The 20,556-nt window shown below is 46.4% G+C and overlaps 1 protein-coding gene and 1 non-coding gene across 15 annotated transcripts in view; one reads left to right on the top strand and one right to left on the bottom strand.

The window, feature by feature from the left end:
• The window catches only part of IRF2 (interferon regulatory factor 2), an 86,805-nt gene that overhangs the window by 25,429 nt on the left and 40,820 nt on the right, over positions 1-20,556 (top strand). For 12 of the 14 annotated variants that reach the window (XM_055384886.2, XM_004040681.5, XM_019025872.4 and 9 more), the window contains one exon: positions 20,071-20,163. In XM_055384886.2, the coding sequence (XP_055240861.1) occupies positions 20,077-20,163 (87 nt within the window). In that variant the 5' untranslated portion in view covers positions 20,071-20,076. Of the gene's footprint in view, positions 1-16; positions 1,492-20,070; positions 20,164-20,556 lie in introns of those variants that run through there. The other 2 variants (XM_063705670.1, XM_055384880.1) reach the window with 1 other exon arrangement.
• On the bottom strand, positions 17,138-17,221 carry LOC115934461 (small nucleolar RNA SNORD79). The gene has a single exon (XR_004070255.2). It is a non-coding gene; the product is annotated as a small nucleolar RNA SNORD79 (small nucleolar RNA).

The following is a 20,556-nucleotide window of genomic DNA, read 5'->3' as shown; positions in this document are numbered from 1 at the left end:
AGGGCAGAGCTGGGTTGGGGTTGGGGGCCGAGGAGAGCAGTCTGAATGGCTGCCTGGTCCAGGCTTTGTGGAAGGAAGGATCGGTTCTTCACCCCTGGTTTCGGTTTCTGTTCTGAGTGTGGGAGCTGTTCTTGGACAGTGCTGTGTGCTCTTCTCCGGAGTCTGAGGCCAGGGGAGTGACTGCAGTGTTCAGCCAAGTACGAGCAAGTGGAACTGATGGTTGTTCAGGCTTCCGTCTTGCACACGTCGAGGAAACGTTGTAAACAAGAAACAAAAAGCAAAGCCCTTACTCCTAGTGGGTCTTCCCTGAGCCAAGTGCTTGAAAAGCTGTGCGAGTGGGAACTGTTGTCATGATCGAAAATGAAACTCTTCTGGGAATGCCAGCTTTGGGGCGCTGGGAACCCTGAAGTGTCCTGCAGAGAACTGGTGGTGCAGGGGCCTCTGGAGGACAAACATCTACGATTTGCAAATCTATCAGTGACCCAGTGATGGCACTTCTGGTGGTTTTTCTTCCACCTTAACTTTGAGGTGAGCCAGAGTGACTTGGAAACCAATTCTGTGCTTTAAAATATAAAACATAAATAACTTCTATTGAATTAGCACAGAAGTTTGGCTGGAGGTAAATCTTTGGTGCCTAAATCTGAGCGCTTTTCTCTCAAATACGCACGAGAGCTCTTTGGCCGTCTTATTTCTCCTCTTCTATACAACCAAACAATTTAAATGAATTATGGACCATCACTCCTCATCTCCCCCAGGAAATGAAGCTTAGAGCCTCCTTGTTCAGCTAATTGTTGCTTGATTAAGCTGCCCCTTATGGATGGATAGATAAAGTGATTGATGCATGTGCTTATTAATACCATCCCGGTGCACGGAGGACGAATAAACCGCCAGCAGCTTCATTTAAGCACCACAAAGGGGGTTTCCTAGAGTTTGTTGTATTTGCAGAAAGGCTGTCGTCGTCTTTCCCTCTGTACTGGAAATTACTTACCTACTTGGTATTGTCTTTCTGGCCAAGTCGTTTTCTTTTGAGCTAATTTCAGACTTCCACCACAGTTTAACAATAGTACAAAGAATTATTTTTCTGCATCTTTGGAGAGTAACTTGCCAATACTGATATCCCATCACTCCTGAGTACTTGAATGTGTCTTTGCTGTAATGAAGATAGTCTCCATTGAGACCCTGGCACGGCCATCAGAATCAGGAAACTAGCACCGCTGTGTGAGTCGCCTCCCACCCGCAGACCCCGTTCCTGTTGGAATGTCTCAGTCATGTCCCTTGCAGCAGGAGAATCTGATGCAGGGCTAGGTGTTGAATTTCGGTGCCCTGCCTCCTTCATTATTCCTTGACTTCCATGAACTTGACACTTTTGACAATGACAAGGCAATTTTCTTAGAGAATGTGTATCCGTTTGGGCTTGTTGACGTTTCTGGTTATGCATTTCTTACAAGAATATCACGGCGGTGAGACTTTCTTCTTCTTGCATCCTTACAGGTGATACATGCTTTTGATTTGCCCCTTAATTCGTAACGTTCATTTGATCTTTTAATTAAGGAGCCATCAGTCAGCCTTCTCCATGATAAAGTTAGTCTTTTTCCCTTTGTCATAAAAAATATTTTGTGGGAGGTATTTTTGAGGCTATGTAAGTATCCCATTTTTCACCAGCCTTTTACCCACTGGTTAGCATCCATTGGTATTTCTTGGCTGAGTACTACTTTGATAGCTACCAAATGTCGATCTTCTAAGTCCGTCATTCTTCCTACATTTATTTGTTTGCATTCTACATTATGGGAAAGCGTTCTCATTCCTCTATTTATTTATTCGTAGATTCCAATTTTGTTCAATGACAGAAATACATTTCAGTCATGTATTTGGGTGCTCAGATTGTCTTAGATGTGGCCAGTGGGAGCTCCATCAGGTTGGGTTCTGTGACTTTTTTTTGACATGTTGCTATTATCTTTTGAGCCCTTCCTTATTTTCTGGCCCAGGCTTATCTTTTGCTTTCCCTGCCCCAGCTCTGGAGTCAGCCATTTCTCCAAGGAGCCCTGATTCCTTTTGGTGGAGGATGGTGTTTGGAAACCAAGATTTGGGCACTGCCTGTGCTCATTGCTGTTGGGGTCTTGCTGTTCCCAGGCCCTTTTAGTGTCAAGGTTAGAGAATATGTGTATTAGTTGCATATATACTTACACATATGCATGCTTTTTTTGTTTTTTTTGAGACGGAGTCTTGCTCTGTCGCCCAGGCTGGAGTGCAATGGCGCGATCTTGGCTCACTGCAAGCTCCACTTCCTGGGTTCAAGCAATTCTCCCTGCCTCAGCCTCGCGAGTAGCTGGGACTACAGGTGCCCGTCACCACGCCTGGCTAATTTTTTTTTTTATTTTTAGTAGAGACGGAGTTTCACCGTGTTAGCCGGGGTGGTCTCGATCTCCTGACCTCGTGATCCGTCTGCCTCCTATGCATGCTTTTTTACCTCTGTATTTATTTCTGTGTTTATCGAGATATATGAAAAAGCACAAATTCAAATCAAGTCCTCCTATTCTAGTGCCACAGCCTGGGTTATTGTAGTTTTCTTTCTTTCTGTATCTGTAACTTCCTTCTCCAGTAGTCAAAAACCTCACTTCCATTACCCTGGTATATAATATAATTTACTCAGTTGCCTGTGTGTATGTGGTCTTGTGTCCCCACGGTTGCCCCACCACAATGACGATGCCCTCCTCACCTCCCTGTTCTGGCTCCCAGCCCCTGCACAGGGCTGTGGTCTCCCTCCTGTGTCTATCCTCACTGCCCACATGGGCTTTCGTATTCTGTGTGCCAGGTGGCTGCTGCCCCAGCCACCCTAACAGGTGCTCTCTTTCTGCCAATACCTACCCTGGCTGCACCTGCCCCTCTACCCCTAGTATCTACTCTATTCGTTTCCTGTGGCTGCCATAACAAATTACCACAAACTGGGAAGCATGAAAGAACAGAAATTTATTCCCTCACAGTTTTGAAGGCCAAAAGTTGGCAATTAAGGTATGCACAGGGTTGGTTCCTATTGGGGACCCTGAGCGGGAATCTGCACCATGCCTCTCTCCTACCTTCTGGTGGCTGCTAGCAATCCTTGGCTTTCTTTGGCTTATGGAGGAGTCACTCTAATGCCTGCCTCTGTCTTCATACAACATTCTCCTTTCTTCTATGTGTGTCTGTGTCCAAGTTTCCCTCTTCTTAAAAGGACACCAGTCATATTGGATTTAGGGCCCATTCTAATCTGGTATGACCTCGTTTAACTTGATTATATCTGCACAGACTCCATATGCAGAAAAGGTCACATTCACAGGCTCCAGGTGGACACGAATGTTGAGGGGCCACTGTTCAACCCAGTACATCTTCTTTGCTGCATTGCATCAAATGGGCTTTTGGAGTAAATCATTCGTAAAGGAAGGGTGGAGGAAGGAAGGGAAGAAGGAAACTCAGTTGTTTTGAGAAGAATGTTCTCTATTACTGTATTCTTCTTCTTCTTCTTCTTCTTTTTTTTTTGTGATGGAGTCTCACTCTGTCGCCCAGGCTGGAGTGCAGTGGCATGATCTCAATTCACTGTAACCTCTGCCTCCAGGGTTCAAGCGATTCTCCTGACTCAGCCTCTTGAGTAGCTGAGATTACAGGCACACACCACCATGCCCAGCTAATTTATATATATTTTAGTAGAGATGGGCTTTCACCATGTTGACCAGGCTGGTGTCGATCTCTTGAGCTCACGTGATCCACCTGCCTTGGCCTCCCAAAGTGCTGGGATTACAGGTGTGAGCCACTGCACCCGGCCTATTGTTCTTATTTTCTCATCTAAAATCAGGGCACCCTGCTGACATCAGGACAGTCTTGGAAAACTCAGGACTTAAGAGTGAGCACAGGATGGCACTTACTGTGATGACACTGGGCTGTTCAGGAAACACGTTCACCTTCTGTTCTGTGCCAACCTGGGGTTGGGGCACACCCCCGCCCCCCAGAGGCCCAGTTCCAGCTCAGACAACTGTCTCTTGGTGCATGTTGTCAGCCCGGCGCATGCTCTGAGTTCTGTAAAGGTGAGTGAACGGGGAACTCTGACTGTCATTGGTGCTGTGGGGGGAAGAGAGCAGCGTGTCAGCATGTGGACTCAGCTGGGGACTCATGGGGAAGCCACCATGGTACGGCAGGGCCTGGAAGTTTGTGCGTGGTCCTTGATTGCCCTGATGGTTAAAACCACCTGCTCCCCCACTTTTTTCACATTATGTTCTGTGCATTCCTGCACAAATTAAATATTCTAGACAGTAGTTCTCCCTTATCCGTGGTTTTGCTTTTAGTGGTTACAGTTACCCATGGTCAACTGAGGTCTGAAAATATTAAATGGGAAATTCCAGAAATAAACAATTCATAAGTTTTAGATTGTGCACTGTTGCAAGTAGCATGATGGAATGTAACATCCCACCTCTTCCTGCCCAGGACATAAATCATCCCTTTGTTGAGATGAGGGAATCTGCTGTAGTCCCAATACTCTATTATTTGACTCTATTACATTTTCTTTAAACATCTTCCCACTGTCTGGTATTTGGGTTAGTTTTGCTATATAAATAATGCTCTTTGAACAATATTGACCATAAATTTGTGTCTGCAGAAACTATTATTTGTTAAATATCAACTATTGATGGATCAGGTACTAGGCTAGGCACGTTACACATCTTATTTAATCCTTACCGCAAACCGTGCGGAAGTTATCCCATTTTACAGAGGAGAAAACTGAGGCATAGGGTCTTGGGTTCTGTTACCTTCTGCATTTGGTTCCTGAAGCAGTGCTCTGGGAAGTGGCTATAGTTGCCGGATAGAGACCTGAATGGCTTCTATAGTTGTGGAGATGGTGACCAGCACCAGGGGATTTCTGAATTTTTAGGGCAATGGCTTGTTGATTTCTCATTTAAGGTCTCATTTTTATCACTATACTGTATATGAGATAAGGTCCCTCTCCTCATCTCATATACAGTATAGTGATAAAAAAGCGTCACTAGCCAAGGCTGGCTTCTGCCCACTTGTCATGGATATGGGAGCCGCCAAGGTCTTCCCTGGTCTCTGCCCTGCCCTTAGGGGGCTGTGCTGTCCTGGAGTCATGTGGCTATCAGACCTCGGGTGTCATCCTGAGTCCTGCATTGCAGCTGCCATCCTACTCCATGATGAATAAGGGTAGGCCTATGAAGGGCCTAATCACTCATTAGGAATTTGCATGTTGCCAAATTAATGAGCTAAGGGTCAGACATGATTGATCACCATTAATACCCAAACCATTTCCTAGGGCTGTCATCTCAGCAGGAGTTGTGGTCATAGATGAGCTTACACTGACTAGGGAAAGCTTTCTGGGATGGGTGGATTTAAAACTGTCTCCTGGATTTCTCAAAGAACTAAAAATAGAACTGCCATTCAACCCAGCAATTCCACTACTGGGTATATACTGAAAGGAAAAGAAATCATTGTAGCAAAAGATACCTGTACTTTTATGTTTATTGCAACACTATTCACAATAGCAAAGATATGGACTTAACCTAGGTCCTCATCAGCAGTGGACTGGATAAAGAAAATATGGTATATATACACTATGGAATACTATGCAGCCATAAAAACAGTGAAATCATTCACAATAAGAAGCATGGAGCTGGAGGTCATTATCTTAAATGAATTAACACAGAATCAGAAAACCAAATACTACCACATGTTCTCACTTATAAGACGGAGCTAAACACTGAGTACACGTGGACATGAGGATGGGAACAAGAAACAGTGAGGATTCCAGAAGGGGAGAGAGAGGAAGTAGGGCAAGGGTTGAAAAACTACCTATTGGGTACTATGTTCACTACTTGGACAGCAGGATCATTAGGAGCCCAAACCCCAGTATCATTGCAATATATCCATGTAACAAACCTGCACAGGTACCCCCTGAATTTAAAACTGAAAGCAAAAACAAAAACAACCTGTAATCCCAGCACTTTGAGAGGCTGAGGTGGGTGGATCAGCTGAGGTCAGGAGTTTGAGACCAGCCTGGCCAACATGGTGAAACCCCATCTCTACTGAAAATGCAAAAATTCACCGGGCAAGGTGGCACATGCCTGTAATCCCAGCTACACAGGAGGCTGAGGCAGGAGAATCGCTTGAACCTGGGAGGCGGAGGGTGCAGTGAGCAGAGATCGTGCCATTGCACTCCAGCCTGGGTGACAAGAGTGAGACTGTCTCAAGCAAAACAAAACAACCCCTCCCACCCCGCCGCCCTCACCACCCCCACCCCCACCCCCACAAAGTTATCTTCTGAAGACCATGAGAGAAGTACTTGGTATCAAGTGGTAAAAAACAAACAGGGCTGAGAGATTTAAGTAGGTTGGAGAAAGGAGTTTTGGGGCGCAGGGTTTTTGTACTTCTTAGAGGTCCCGATACTAAAAATGAGGTCATTTTTAGAGTGGGAAGCAAAACGGCCCCATAACGAAGTGTTTGCTCTTCATATGCGCTGAAATGGCAGGAGGTGGAAATTGACAAATATTGAGGATGCTTACTACTTCAGTGGTTTTCAGCACCTTAAATAAATGACAATGTGAAATTAACATTAAGATAGTAGCGCGTTTGCCTTCTATGGGACTTACTTGTGCTTCTGAAATAGTTCTTCAGGTTAATCAGTTATGGGCTGGGCAGGGCACACTTTCCTCCCCTTCTGCCTTCAAAAGACCCTGGAAGCACCCAGGTGGCCCTGCTTTATGGCAGAAGCAGCAACTAAAATGAAACAACTGATTCATCTGCATCCAGGTGATGCAAAGCCAGGAAAAAGCCCCTCTGGTTCTCTCTTGTTTCCTTAAAGACAGCATGGAGGTGAAGGGGTGGAGAGAGGGCGAGTATCTTTATTTTGGAGTATGGGAGTGTTTTCCTAGTCCGGACTACAAAAGGAAAGCTCGGGTTGGCCAGGAAACGCAGCATGTTTTGTTGATGTCCACTCGCCGGGAAAGTATTAAATGGGGCAGGAAGTGTGACTTTGGAAGGGGCTGCATAAAGGAGGCTGGGAAACGGCTTCCTGTGCACCCGGGCCAGCTCAGGAGCTGGAACGATGCTTGGCAGGCTGTGGGGATCTTGCTGCCCTGGCTGTGTCCCCTTCCACACAGGCTCCCAGTGCAGATGCCAGGTCAGACGGAGGTGTGGGGCCCTCTCTACCTCTTGGTGTGAACCCCAGTTTGGCCTGCCTGTGCGAGCCTCATATCCAAAGGCTAAGTCAGGGCCTAAGACTCCAGTTTAAATATGAGTTCTACCGCTCAGTAGCTCTGTGACCTTGGGAAGTTACTTAACCTTACATGCCTCAGTTTCTTCATCTGTAAAATGGGGACCACAGTAGTACCCACGTTCTTGGGATGCTGTGAATCAGGTGAGCTTATCCTCTTAACGTGCTTAGAACTTGCCTAACACTGTTAAGCGCTTAATACTCCTTAGCTATTGTTAATACCCTCATGGTGGAGGATATTGACAACATCCTGATAAGTGGGACACTCCCTGCTGGCCAGCTGGTATCATTTTCAAGGGTTTGCAGGTCTAGATCTGGATCAGGCAGTTACTCACAGAAAAGCTCCCTTGCTTACCAACAGGTTGTGTTCCAGATGTGATTAAGTTTGCAGAGTGTGCATCAGGCTTTTTAAAATTAAGCTTTTCCCAAAACAAAGCTGTTTCAGTAGCAGGAACACTACAGGGGTGTCACGAGCAGGTATTTTCTTTCCACCAGACACCTGACCACTCACTGTGATTTGGAAAGATTAGAACCGGCCTGGAAACTATGTTTCCATCTTTGATGACAAAGCTTTCCTCATTCATGGTAGCCACATTTCAGGGATTCAGGAGCCACCTTGTTGACTGCCCTGATAAATAACAAGTTAATTGTTGCGAAATGTCTACTGGATAGTGCTGGTCTACATTCATTGGGTGTTTGCTGGGTGCAGAGTACAAGGCCTATTTAGGCCTAAGGAGCGTTGGTCTCAGTGGATTAAAGCACATCACAATGAACTGGTGACCTTAGGGCAGTGTAAGATGCGTGCTAACTCACTGTTAGAGGCAGTGAGTTTTATGACTTCAAGGGAAGGGGGCATGTGTATGTCTTGTGTTGGCCAGGCCAAGTATTGTGGAAAAGAGACATTTGAACAATCTTTCAAGGTATGGTGAGACGTTTCCAGGCTGGGCCTTTCTCCTGAGCTCCAGCCTCGCACAACTAATGGCCCAGCCATCACCTCTTTTTGGGTATCCCAAAGATCTCCAACCCTGTAGGCCGCAAACCACTCTCAGTATCTCTCCTCAAACATCCCACACCTTCTGTTGCAGAGTGGCACTCCCACCCATCTAGTCTAAGAAAGGGAAAAAGGTCACACCCAAGTGAGTATGAAGAGGGAGGGGAGGTAGACATTCAGAAAGAAGAGCCTCACAGATCTCTTTTCTCTGTGAAGCTGGAGGCAGGGAGGGATCTGAAATTGCACCTGTGGAAAATGGGAACAGGACCTGGGGAGAAGAAAGCAAAAAAGATCTGCAGAGGCAGAGACTCTGAGAGCTCAGATGAGGCGATCAGCCGCCCATCTGCTGCGAGGTTCTCCAGTCTCTCACAAATGTTTGCAGTGTGAGCAAACAAGACGGAGGCATGAAGGCCCATTTGTAGTGGGAAAGTGGCCAGGCCACTGTGTGGGAAGGAGAATGGGGCCGGGGAATGGGCATTCTAGGGAGCAGGGCAGGAGGCCTCTGGAGCTGGAATCCCATGTTAACGTTGCTGCCCATGTTAATATATAAGCCTACATAGTCTTGTACTCTCACCCAGCAGACACGCAGTAAGTATAGGCCTCCGCTGTGTGGAATGTGGAAGTGGATTGAAGGGAGGGTGGCCAGGACAGGGACGCTGCAGCAGCTCGGGGCAGAGCGGAGAGCCCCTGAACAGGCTGCAGTGGGAGCATGGAAGGAGGCCGTGGGTAATGGGGATGGTCCGACGGATGGAGACTGCACCCCTTGGTGGCTGACATGGCAATGGGTGGGAGGGCCAGGGAAGTGGCTACTGAGCCAGGGAAAGTCAAGAAAGTGTCAGCAGAGAGGTCTAGCTGCTTTCCCATTCATGTTCTTGTACTGTGTTTCTTACATCTGCCTAGGGAACTGCCCTTTGAGAGTTTGTGGGGACCTTTCTCAGAAAAGTACACATCTGGGTGAACGTTAACACACTGCATGTATTTTTAAGGCTTGATCTCTGGACGAAGATCTGCTGTTCTTGTTAGGCTGCATTGAGAACTGTTTTCTAGAGTGACCGCTGGGTCATCTGCAGAACCAAGAACCAGTGATAGACAGGTGACTTTTGTGCACACACACATAGGGGCCCCAAGTCAGTTTGCTCGATTTTGGTTCAGATGCAGCACACATTTCAGGTACCAGAGGAGTCTGTGGTCAGAGACAAGGTAAATTTTATAAAGCAGCTATGGGAATAGCTTCTGAAAGGATATAGAAAACGTGCCTAATAGGAAAATTGTGCATAGAATGGAAAATATGTAAAACTGTAATCTGGATGATTTTCAGCCTGGAAAACTAGTTTTGTGGTATTTAAAAGCATTTTAGACTTTTGATTTCATATACGTTTCTATTCCATTAATGATGGAATCTATTCACCGCTGGCCTCCTGTTTTCCCATGACTCAACTGGAGATGTTTATTAAACATCTGGAATCTGGAAGTCCATTGGGTTAATGGATACTAAATAACAGTGATTTTCATACTTAATTGCTTATCAAAATTATTGTAGGATAAAAAAAAATTCCCGGTTCTTATTAGAGTGAGGCCAGGGACCTTTTTTTTTTTAAGTACCCCCGCTCCGCCCCGCTTTTTTTTTTTTTTTTTTTTAAAGTTTTAAGGTAATAGCATTGCAAGGCAGTTTTGGGATAGTGGCATGAACAGAACAGAAAAGAATAAAGGTGGGTTATGATGTATTTGGAGTAGCAGTCCTGCCCCATCATTCATCCTGAAAAATCTACATAGTAGGAGAATTGGTGGTTGAATTGCTTAAAAGCTTATGAGGAAGACTGGCTGGAGACTCCCATTCTTAAATGAATCTATGACTTTCTAAAGTTCAACAAAACTTATAAAAATCAGTTTTGCATTGGTGCAGATAATATGTACACTGAGAGGCATGGTTTTTTCCGTATCTAGCCCTCCATCCAAACGTTAAACGTCTTTCTGATTTCAGGACTGGCAATGGCTGACTTCAGCCTTCAGGGTCCCATGAGAGTCTGGAGAGTGATTTGAATGTCGCAGGCAGAGCAGGAGGAAGCACGGCCGCATAGGAAGGTCTCAGACCACCTCTCTCATATACAGAGTCCTGTTATCTTTGCTCCGAACTTAACTATTTTCATGCCGTGAAGTTCTTGTACATTTTATTTCTACCTCTTAGCAGTCAGTACAGCTCTTAGGGTCTGCTTCTCCTTGTTTCCCTGTTTCTACAAAAATGTGAAAAATATTAGGCCAGGCGCGGGGCTCACGCCTGTAATCCCAGGACTTTGGGAGGCCAAGGCAGGCGAATCACATATCCTCTTCTGCATTCTACTTCCCACAGTGCCCCCTCCCTCTCTCTGCCGTCCACATGCTCGCACACACCTGCACACACACCGTCGGGAGGCAGTCCAGCCTAGTGCAATGGTTTTATACCCCTTCAACCCCAGGACCAGTATAATATAATGTGACATTAAATGGAAGCAAACGTTTCATAAAACAATGCTTACCTCACTTTGTTCGGGGTGCTCCCTCATTTTCCATTCTATCATATTGTAAATTAAAATTAAGTTAAAAGTGCTGATCTTAATGCAACAAATGATCCCACGACCCTCTGGTGGGTTGTTAGCAGAGACTTGCAAAACACTGGTCTAGAGGTTTCTGGCATATTCTTTGGAGTCAGACGGATGTAGATTTGAATGTTTGCTTTACCACTTAATGGCTGTAAGTGGAGCTTTGTAAGTAGCTTCATTTCCTCATCTGTAGAATGGAGAGTAGCTACTCTGCCTCATGTGGCTTGTTGGAAGATTAAGTGAAATAACGCATGAAAGGCATTTGGGCTGAGGGTCAGGCTCCTAGTTAGGGCTGGAATGGTATTAATGATGGGGATGATGATGATGATGTTCAACTTCTAACTCCAGCTTTCAATTTACATAACTTTCTTGGAAATTCTTACTTTTGCTGAAAAAGCACACAGAAGTCGTTGTGAGGAACTTGCAAGAGGAACTTGCATTTGGGAAAAGACTATTGTGTGCCCAGGAAAAATTGCTACTAAACACTGCTGTTAGATTCCTATACGCGTGTCATCGTGCGTGTGTGTGTGTGTGTTTTTTTTTGTACATTCCAATAGCCACTGTCCTGACCCAGAGCAGTAGTTCTAGCTCACCTCCTTCCCTCCATTTGGCTCTGTATAGAGTGCTGCATGACTCGTGAAACTGAAGCATGGCTTTTCCCAAGTCATGCACTCAGAAGTCATTATAGCAGCCTGCGTAAACAAGCTCAGATTCTAGCTGGGCATCTGAGACCCTCCTGAGGTTCAAGTCCTGCCTCCTCATCTAGAGGTGTGGGTGACTTAGACATTTTCTTTTCTTTCTTATTTCTTCTTCTTCTTTTTTGTGGGGGCTGCCTTTTTGGCTATGCTTTTCCTCATCTCTAAAATGATGATAATAGGCTGGGCACGGTGACTTATGCCTCTAACCTTAGCAGTTTGGGAGGTTGAAGTAGGAGGATCGCTTGAGGCCAGGAGTTCAAACCAACCCGGGCAACATAGGTAGTGAAACCCCTGTTTCTACAAAAATATTTTAAAAAATTAGGCCAGGCGCGGTGGCTCACGCCTGTAATCCCAGGACTTTGGGAGGCCAAAGCAGGTGGATCATCAGGTCAGGAGTTCAAGACCAGCCTGACCAACATGGTGAAACCCCGTCTCGACTAAAAATACAAAAAAATTAGCTGGGCGTGGTGGCGCATGCCTGTAATCTCAGCTACTCAGGAGACTGAAGCAGGAGAATTGCTTGAACCCGGGAGGCAGAGGTTGCAGTGAGCCGAGATTGCATGACTATACTCTAGCCTGGGTGACAGAGCGAGAGTCCATCTCAAAAAAAACGAAAAACAAAAAATTAGCTGGGCGTAGTGGATGCACCTGTAGTCCTGGGTACTTGAGAGGCTGAGGTGAGAGGCTCTCTTGAACCCAGGAAGTCAGGACTGCAGTGAGCTAGGATTGCACCACTGCACTCTAGTCTGGGTGACAGAGTGAGACCTGTCTCAAAAATAAAATGAAAAAATAAAATGGGGATACTAGTATTTGACTGGTTAGAGCTGTTATGAGAGTTAAAGATGATCAATGTGAAATACCCAGTGCTTGCTTCTCACACACCAGTGACTCTTATGAAGACACCCATGTTGGTGCATAAGACAGTTGCTCTGCTCACATCAGCAAACACATCTTCAGTCCTGCTTTGGCCGCTGATACCAACCTTTTACCTCCCCTGGCTTGCCTGCCACCTTCTCCCTGCCTAGACAGCACCTCCCTATCCATTAAGGTCTTCCTTTACCATAAAGCTTTCCTTTGCCATAAAGCTTTCTCTTACAAGCCCATTTAACAATGATTTATGTATTCCTTATGAACTACCTAACTTAGTTGGCAATTAATAATACACTACCTTCTGATCTTTATTGCATAGTCTTTTATTATTATAATTATAGGATTATTAGTTAGCTTTATGTGATTTATCTCTCACATCCTCAGTTAACTTATTTGTTCCTTGAGGGTAGTGATCATGTCTTATCGTCTTTGAATCCCCCACAGCACTCAGCACAGTTCCTTGTAACAATGTGTGTTTAATGAATTTTTGCTGATCCATTGGGTGACTGGGTAATAAGAAAAGGCGTTCCATGGCCGGGCGCAGTGGCTCACGCCTGTAATCCCAGCACTTTGGGAGGCCAAAGTGGGCGGATCACGAGGTCAAGAGATTGAGATCATCCTGGCCAACATGATGAAACCCTGTCTCTACTGAAAATACAATAATTAGCTGGGCATGGTGGCGGGCACCTGTAGTCCCAGCTACTCCGGAGGCTGAGGCAGGAGAATTGCTTGAACCTGGGAGGCAGAGGTTGCAGTGAGTCGAGTTCGAGCCACTGCACTCCAGCACAACGACAGAGCGAGACTCTGTCTCAAAAAAAAAAAAAAAAGAAAAAAGAAAAAAGAAAAGCTCCAGAGATAATATGAATCCTAGGGTAATGTTATGTTCCTCAAGATTTGATTTATATTTACTTTTGGTAGTTCCAGGTCATTTTCATTTGATCAGGGATTGAGATGATTCAAAGCTGGGCTTCAGCCTTTGATATTAGTTTATTTCTACTTAGTTGTATTACTGACAAAGCTTGTGAGGGTGTTTCCAGGAACCCCTTTTCCTAGCTGGGTCCTGATCTTCAATTTTTGTCTCCTCAGTCACCTGAGTGTGTCAAAAGCTCTGCTTTCAAAGCCCCACAGCCTCCTCTGCAGAAAGGAGCAGCTGTCCCTGCACTAGGATGACAGCAGCCCTAAATGTCAGGTTCACCTTCCTGGGTTTCTTTTTCTCCTAGATCTTGCCCCCCTAATTTTTAACTACCTTGTTAGCTCTCTGATGCATTTAAATGGATTTTAAAGATATATTTTGTCCATGTTTCTTAGTTATTCAGCCTGGGAGTCAGGTCTGAATTACCTACTGTACCATTACCAGAAGCACCACCCCCCTCTCAGCTAAGGAATTTATTACCTTAAATCCAGCAGGCACATTTAGAAGTCTCTGGAACAGAGAATTAACATGATTGAATGGTATTTTAGGAAGATGACTGTCAGTGGTATGCAAGACGGAGAGGAGCTTGGAAAGTCTCAGTAAGTAGAACAATTAAGAGATCTTCATAAGTCAGTGCTTTCTAAAGTACGATGAAGGCAGAGGTTAGAGTGGATAAGCCTGGGTGTTTCACGTTAGATAGGCCTCAATTTAAATGAGAGTCTTGGCTCTCCACTTACTAGCAGGTAATAAAGGATAATAAAGTCCCTATGTCCTAGGGTTGTAAGGGTTAAATGGCAAAACTTGTAGAACACCCTAGGTTTTTTATTTTTTATTTTTAGAGAGGGGCTGTCTTTCTGCCACCCAGGCTGGAATGCAGTGGTGTGATCATGGCTCACTGCAGCCTCGAACTCCTGGCTTCAAGTGATTGTCCCACCTCAGCCTCCCAAGGAGCTGAAAAGACAGGTGTGTCCCACCACACCTAGCAAGAAAACCCTAGTTTTAATGCCCAGCTCATAGTAGGTGCTCTGTAATTGGTAACCGTTGCTCTTACTATTCCAAGAACCAAAATTCAGTTATTTGGGTGAAAATTCAACCTCACTGTTAATAGCACTAATCATGGATAGTACTGTCAACTTCATGGGGGATCATTCGTGACTTACGAATCACAATGAATAGCTTGCATGCCTTATATATATAGCAGGCTTGGCACCAGTGACATTCTCAGTACCCACCATGGGCTGAATTGACTTATGGCCAGATGCCACAGTTTTGAAGCCAGTCCCAGCCTCAAATCTCAAAGGTGTAAAGGTAGATGATTTTACAGAGTGCCTGTCATCAGGCTCCAGGGTAGATGCTTCAACTCTTTTACTTACTTTGAAGTACAGGTTGCTCATATATTAGGTTTGCAGAACCATAAAATTTTAGCATTTTACTTCTAAAAACAACCTGATGTGCAAGAAGAGAAGCTTACAAAAAAAAAAACATCAGATTATGATTCATCGTATCATGGATAACCCCAGAAATCATCTGTTTAAAACGTCCCATTTTTCTAGATGATCAAAGTGTGGACCAGGAAGATGGAGGGATTAGCCCAAGGACACACACCAGCAATGGCAGAGTCAAGGCCGCGACACAACTGTCCTGATTTCTGTGCATTTTGGTTCTTAGACAAACATAGCTGCTCTGTGTCATCTCCACTGAGTTACCTGCCTTCTCTAACTCTGTTCGAGGTTCACATGGCCTGGCTGTTAGTGCCTGTGGGAGGCTTGCCTTACAGAAAGACCAGCGTGTCACCTTGACTTTCGATAATGGAAGCTAGACGATACATACCGAGTAAGCATCTTTCTTTCCAGTCCTCAGTCCTCTGACCCTCTGTGCCTGTCATCTCAGTCTTTTAATCTCTGGAAATATAATTAATCTATTTTTAGTGTCCAACTAAATGATCCGTTTCTGGTGCTTAGGCTTGAGGTAGATTCTGCCTTTGCTGTTTTTCACAGAAGTAAAGATGTACGCTCACCCTCGGCTAGTCGTGAGAAACCTGTGTCAAATGGCAAACTTTGTACCGTGTCGCGTGGCAAGCGCACTGGTAATGCACTACCTGCCCAGGGCGTGGGAGATGGGTCAGGGGAGAAAAATCAAGTCACAAAGGAGAAGGGCCTTCATGTAACTGGGTTAGGTTTTCATTGAGTCTCATTGGAGGTGTCCTAGCTACAAACAAACCAACCAACCAACCCAAACAAACAAAACCTGAAATAAGTGTAGCCCTTTTTAAGTTTATTTTTTACTCTGATGAAATACTTGTTCGATTTTTTGCTTTTTCTAAAAGTTACCTATAATTAGTAACAGTCCTGATTGAAGATTGTGAACTTTTCTAATAAGTTTGCGGCTTGGCTGAGCTGCATCCTTACTAGACAGGCACATTGCATAAGTGAGGAATGCACCCAGCCGGTGGATGACAAGCCCAGCACGCCGACCAGCAGAGGAGTCTATCAGAATGGCCAAAATGACCACACGGCAGGAGCGTGGGAGAGCCAGGCCATTGAGCATGAACAATAAGGGGACTCTAGAGCTTTGCTTCTCAGAGTGTGACCCAAGGACCTAGGGGCTTGTCAGAGATGCAGACCACAGCGGTCGCCTGGAATCCACTGACTTGGGATTCCTGTGCACGTTCAAGTTGGCGAAGCGCTGGATTTCAGGATTTCACACTCAGCTCTTCCCTTTACGTTGGCCAAACTGACCCTATCATTCTTTTGCTAAAATCCTTCGGTTTCCTCTTCAGTCTTAGATCGTGGTCATGACCAAAATCCTAGGCACGGTCTTCTGGGTGAGCCGGGTCTCTGGGCCCTCCCTGTCACTGACTGCCGTCCACAGGGGCCACCTTGCCGCAGGGCCTTTGCGGCTCTCCCTTCTCTGTTAGTTGCTCAGGGCTGCCATAACAGATGGCTTTCACACAACAGAAATGTATTCCATCACAATGCTGGAGGTCAGAAGTCTCAGATCAAGGCATCAGTAGGGCCCTGCTCTGCCTCAAGGGTCTTGGGGAGAATCCTTCCTTGCCTCTTCCAGCTTCTGGTGGCTCCAGGCATGGTTGGCTGCAGCAGCCTCACTGCAGTCTCTGCCTTTGGCTTCACATGCCCATCCTCCCTCTGTGTCTGTGTCTTCACGCGGCATTCTTCTGTGTGTCTGTGTCCACACTTCCCTCTTCTTATAAGGACATCGGGTTCCTGCGAACCCGATGGTCACAATATTTTGTCAGCTGATCATTGTATAACCTTGTCTTATGTGTTTCTGTTTGAAGACACCCTCTGTAATATTTATTGTTGATTGATTAGCATTGAACTCACAACACTATAATGCATGCCTGAGCAAAGCTTATCTAATATACGTATTTTCCCTGTAAGGCGCATCATAGCCTTCTGGTTCTTAGGAACCCGGGAAGGCACTTCAGCACAATGCCTGAGGGCCATTTTAAACAGCAAAGTCACCAAAAACAGCACAACGATGTGAAAAATGTCGCACTCCGTAGCCTGTGAAAAGGACACTTGTTTGCCGTAGGAGAGCAAGAGCGGGAAGGCAGAGTGTGGCCTTGTCCAGCCTCAGCTGGGAACACGTGCATCAGATGACTTGAATTCAGCACACGTCCGCGAGTGACCACCAATGCACCTGAGTATTGATTTGGGGGTTGTGGATATGTTTTAGTGAGTAGGCAAATTCACAGATACAGAATCTGCGAACAGTGTGGATCGAATGTGTCTTCACACACAGCCTTTAGTTTTAAAGACAGAAAGTTGGGTTTTTTGTCTTGGTGCTTTGCTTTACCTGACAATTGACTTTTTCAACTACTGTTTCTGTTTAAAACTGATCTTCACTGTCTTTCAGAGAGATTCCCATCTGTGTGAACTTTAAAAGCCATTACTAATATAAGAACGGGAACCACCGTGGGCTGGAGGGGGCCACCTGATAGGAACCATACCATATGGCTTTTTGAACTATTTCAGATGTGACCATTGTTTTTTTTTTTTTTCCCCCAACTGGTTATTTGTGAGAAACATAATGGAGGAAATATGATATTCTGAGTACTAGCTGGAGGCCGGGCCACTTCCACATGCCTCTCGTGTTTCCATATTGCTAGGCTCAGGCTCAGCTGCAGCGCCAGGGACCACGCACAGCACTTCTGCACGTCAGGCTGTCAGGAGAACTGGCGTCTGTTGCTCTCTACTCGTGACCACTATACCTACCCCTATCCTGTAACTACTCTTCCCTCACTCTTCGCTCTATTTTCTTGACCGCTCTGGATTTAGTGGTCTCCAATCTGTGTCTTGAGGTCTTTTCCAGACGGAAGATCAGGCTGGGCTGGTGGTCACCACCCTGGCGGGCAGAGCTCTTGCAGGGTGAGCCTTTGAGGGGTCACCAGTGCACTCCTCTGTGCACAGCTTTCCCCAGCACTCCCTAGTCTTTTCTGAAACTCTTTATCATCTTCATGGGGCATGGTACCTCCCTTCTTTCCAGTGTCCTGTTAGGTTGGGAGTTCCTAGATGGCAAGGAATGTCATCTTTCCCTGTTCCTGGAGCATCATTCTCAATACATGACCTTTGAATGGGTGGATGAACGAATGAATGGAACAAATGAATGAATGAGACCAAGAGCAGCAGTATCTGCAACTCCTTGCGGCCATTCCATGTTCTTGTGAAATATCTCTAAGGTTCCTGTTTATGTCTCAAAGAATGGTGGCTGGAGCCTCCATATGAGTGGAGGAGGCCAACCTCTGACGGCACCCCACCTAGGCCATCAGAGCCATCTTCAGAGCTGGCCTGGGCCTGGCAGTGAGTGTTTCCTGTGTGGAAGGCAACATTTGCGCTTTGTAGGACTAGCAAAAGACTTAGAAGAGGGCGGAGCGTGTGAGCTCATGTCTGTAATCTCAGCACTTTGGGAGGTCAAGGTGGGAGGACTGCTTGAGCCCAGGAATTTGAGACCAGCCTGGGCAGCATAGGGAGACCCCAGCTCTACAAAAAATAAAAAAAATTAGCTGGGCGTGGTGGCTCACACCTGTGGTCCCAGCTACTGGGAGGCTGAGGTGGGAAAATCGCTTGAGCCCAGGAGGTTGAGGCTGCAGTGAGCTGTGATCATGTCACTGCACTCCCGTCTGGGTGACAGAGTGAGACCCTGCCTGCAGAAAAAAAAAGTGATGCTCTTCCTGTGATAGAACTTAAATTTGGTTAGGAAAAGAGAGTGGACTATACACAGCTGAGAGGTGTATAGGTAAGGCAAGGGATAAGATGAAAGACTTTACTTAAAACAACTGCCCTAAAGCAAGGGTTTTTCAAAGGAGCAGTGTAAGATCAGTGAGTAACATAGGAGCTGGAGGCAGAGGGACTACTTTAGGCGGGAGTGGTCTGGGAAGCCCTTGTGGAGGAGGAGGCTGGGTCTTAGAGGGCGGATAAGGACCTGTAAGGCCAGGGAATGAAGAGCAGAGGGCACGGGATGAGCACGGAGCAGGAGGTGTCTGCAGCAGTCAGTGGGCCAGACTGCAGGAGGCATACAAGGAAAAGGCTGGGCCAGACTGCAGGAGGCATACAGGCCCAGGGTGAGGCCCAGGGGGTGGGGGTCATGGAAGGATGCTTGTAACTCTGGCATGTTCTGGGCACAGGGAATAGAGGAGAGAGGAAGTCCATGGCAAGCTGGAAAGGAGAGTTATTGAGACATCAGCCCAAATGCCAATGAATAGAATTTTCAGAGCTCAATTTTGGAGGAAATGAACAAAAGAAGGAAGGGACCAATCAGGATTGAGAAGAGGATTACAGTGTCACACTGTCTGTGAGGTCCTATAGAATGGAGGCTTGCACCTGAACCATCTTTGCTTTTGGAGCCCAGATTAGATGTAAATGCAGGCATAGATAGGGTGAAGATGAGTGGGGGACAGTGTGGAAGTTACTTTGTTAGTGATTCCCCTCTGGATCTATTCCGATGGACCAGGAGAAGTCTATCTTAGAAAGGAATCTGGAAGCAGCAGGGAGGCATTGTGTGGACTGGCGGAGGAAGGGTGGTCAGACTATGAAAATGATTTTCAAAGGGAAAGTAAGTTAAAGGAAAAGGGGGTGATGTCAGGTCAGCGGGGAGGCTGGCATTGAAGAAAGACGCTTGGGTGAGAGACTGCATTCGGGTAAAAGCAAAAGCAAAGGAGATCCCTGTGCAGGGTTCCAGGGGCTCTGGAAGTAAAGTCAGGAGGGACGGGTAGTTGGTGGAAAACTTTGGGAAAGCCAAATTAACTGATTCCTTTCGAGCTTTAAATGTTAATATTGGGGGTTGAAAGCGTTTGTATAACCCAGATTCTCAAAAGGAATGGCTTGGCTATCATAATTTTTTCCCACAACTGCTTTGCTCTGCCCACCCCTTGGCTCTTGGAAGGACAATCCCCAAAGGTGTTGGGGCCTCTGAGCAACGGAAGCCTCAAAACACGGCCAGTGTAGTGGGGATAAAGCCTCCCTCTAGGCAAATTCCTGGGGAGGAGTGTGGGTCCCGGTCTCCAATGTCCATAGGACCCTCCCACGGAGGGCAGGCCTGGACCGTCCTGTGTCCCCACATAGCCCCCTGGCCGGTGCGAGGGCTGGGCTTGCACAGGTGGCACAGCCCCTGAGCACACCAACCCCCCAGCCCCCTGGTCCCCGGCCCCAGGAAAGGAGAGGAGGAAAGGGTCAGGCGGGGTGTAGAACTCTGCAGTGCAGACACCACACTGAGTGGCACCAACACCTGACGCTGTGTTTCTCTCCCTCAAGGGCACCATGCCGGTGGAAAGGATGCGCATGCGCCCGTGGCTGGAGGAGCAGATAAACTCCAACACAATCCCGGGGCTCAAGTGGCTTAACAAGGTGAGTGGGTCAGGGTGGGTGTATGTGTGAGAGAGGTCCTGGCTGAAACACGCCCATGCGGACTGCCGAAAGTAAAATCGTTTGTATTCAAAATCTTAGGCTTATTCATGACAAAAACCAGCCAACCCAAAATGATCATAAAACATCAAGTTATCATCTCAAAGGCTTTTTCTCTTTTAGAGACAGGGTCTCACTATATGGCCCACGCTGGAGTGCAGTGGTGCAATCATGACTCACTGCAGCCTCGACCTCTTGGGTTCAAGTGATCCTCCCACCTCAGCCTCCAGAGTAGCTGGAACTACAGATAAACGTCACCACACCTGGCTAATTTTTGTATTTTTTTGTAGAGCTGGGATCTCGCCATGTTGCCCAGGCTGGTCTTGAACTCCTGGG

This window comes from Gorilla gorilla, chromosome 3, assembly GCF_029281585.2.
Source record: "Gorilla gorilla gorilla isolate KB3781 chromosome 3, NHGRI_mGorGor1-v2.1_pri, whole genome shotgun sequence".
NCBI lineage: Eukaryota > Metazoa > Chordata > Mammalia > Primates > Hominidae > Gorilla > Gorilla gorilla.
This window is presented reverse-complemented; position numbering and strand designations above follow the sequence as displayed.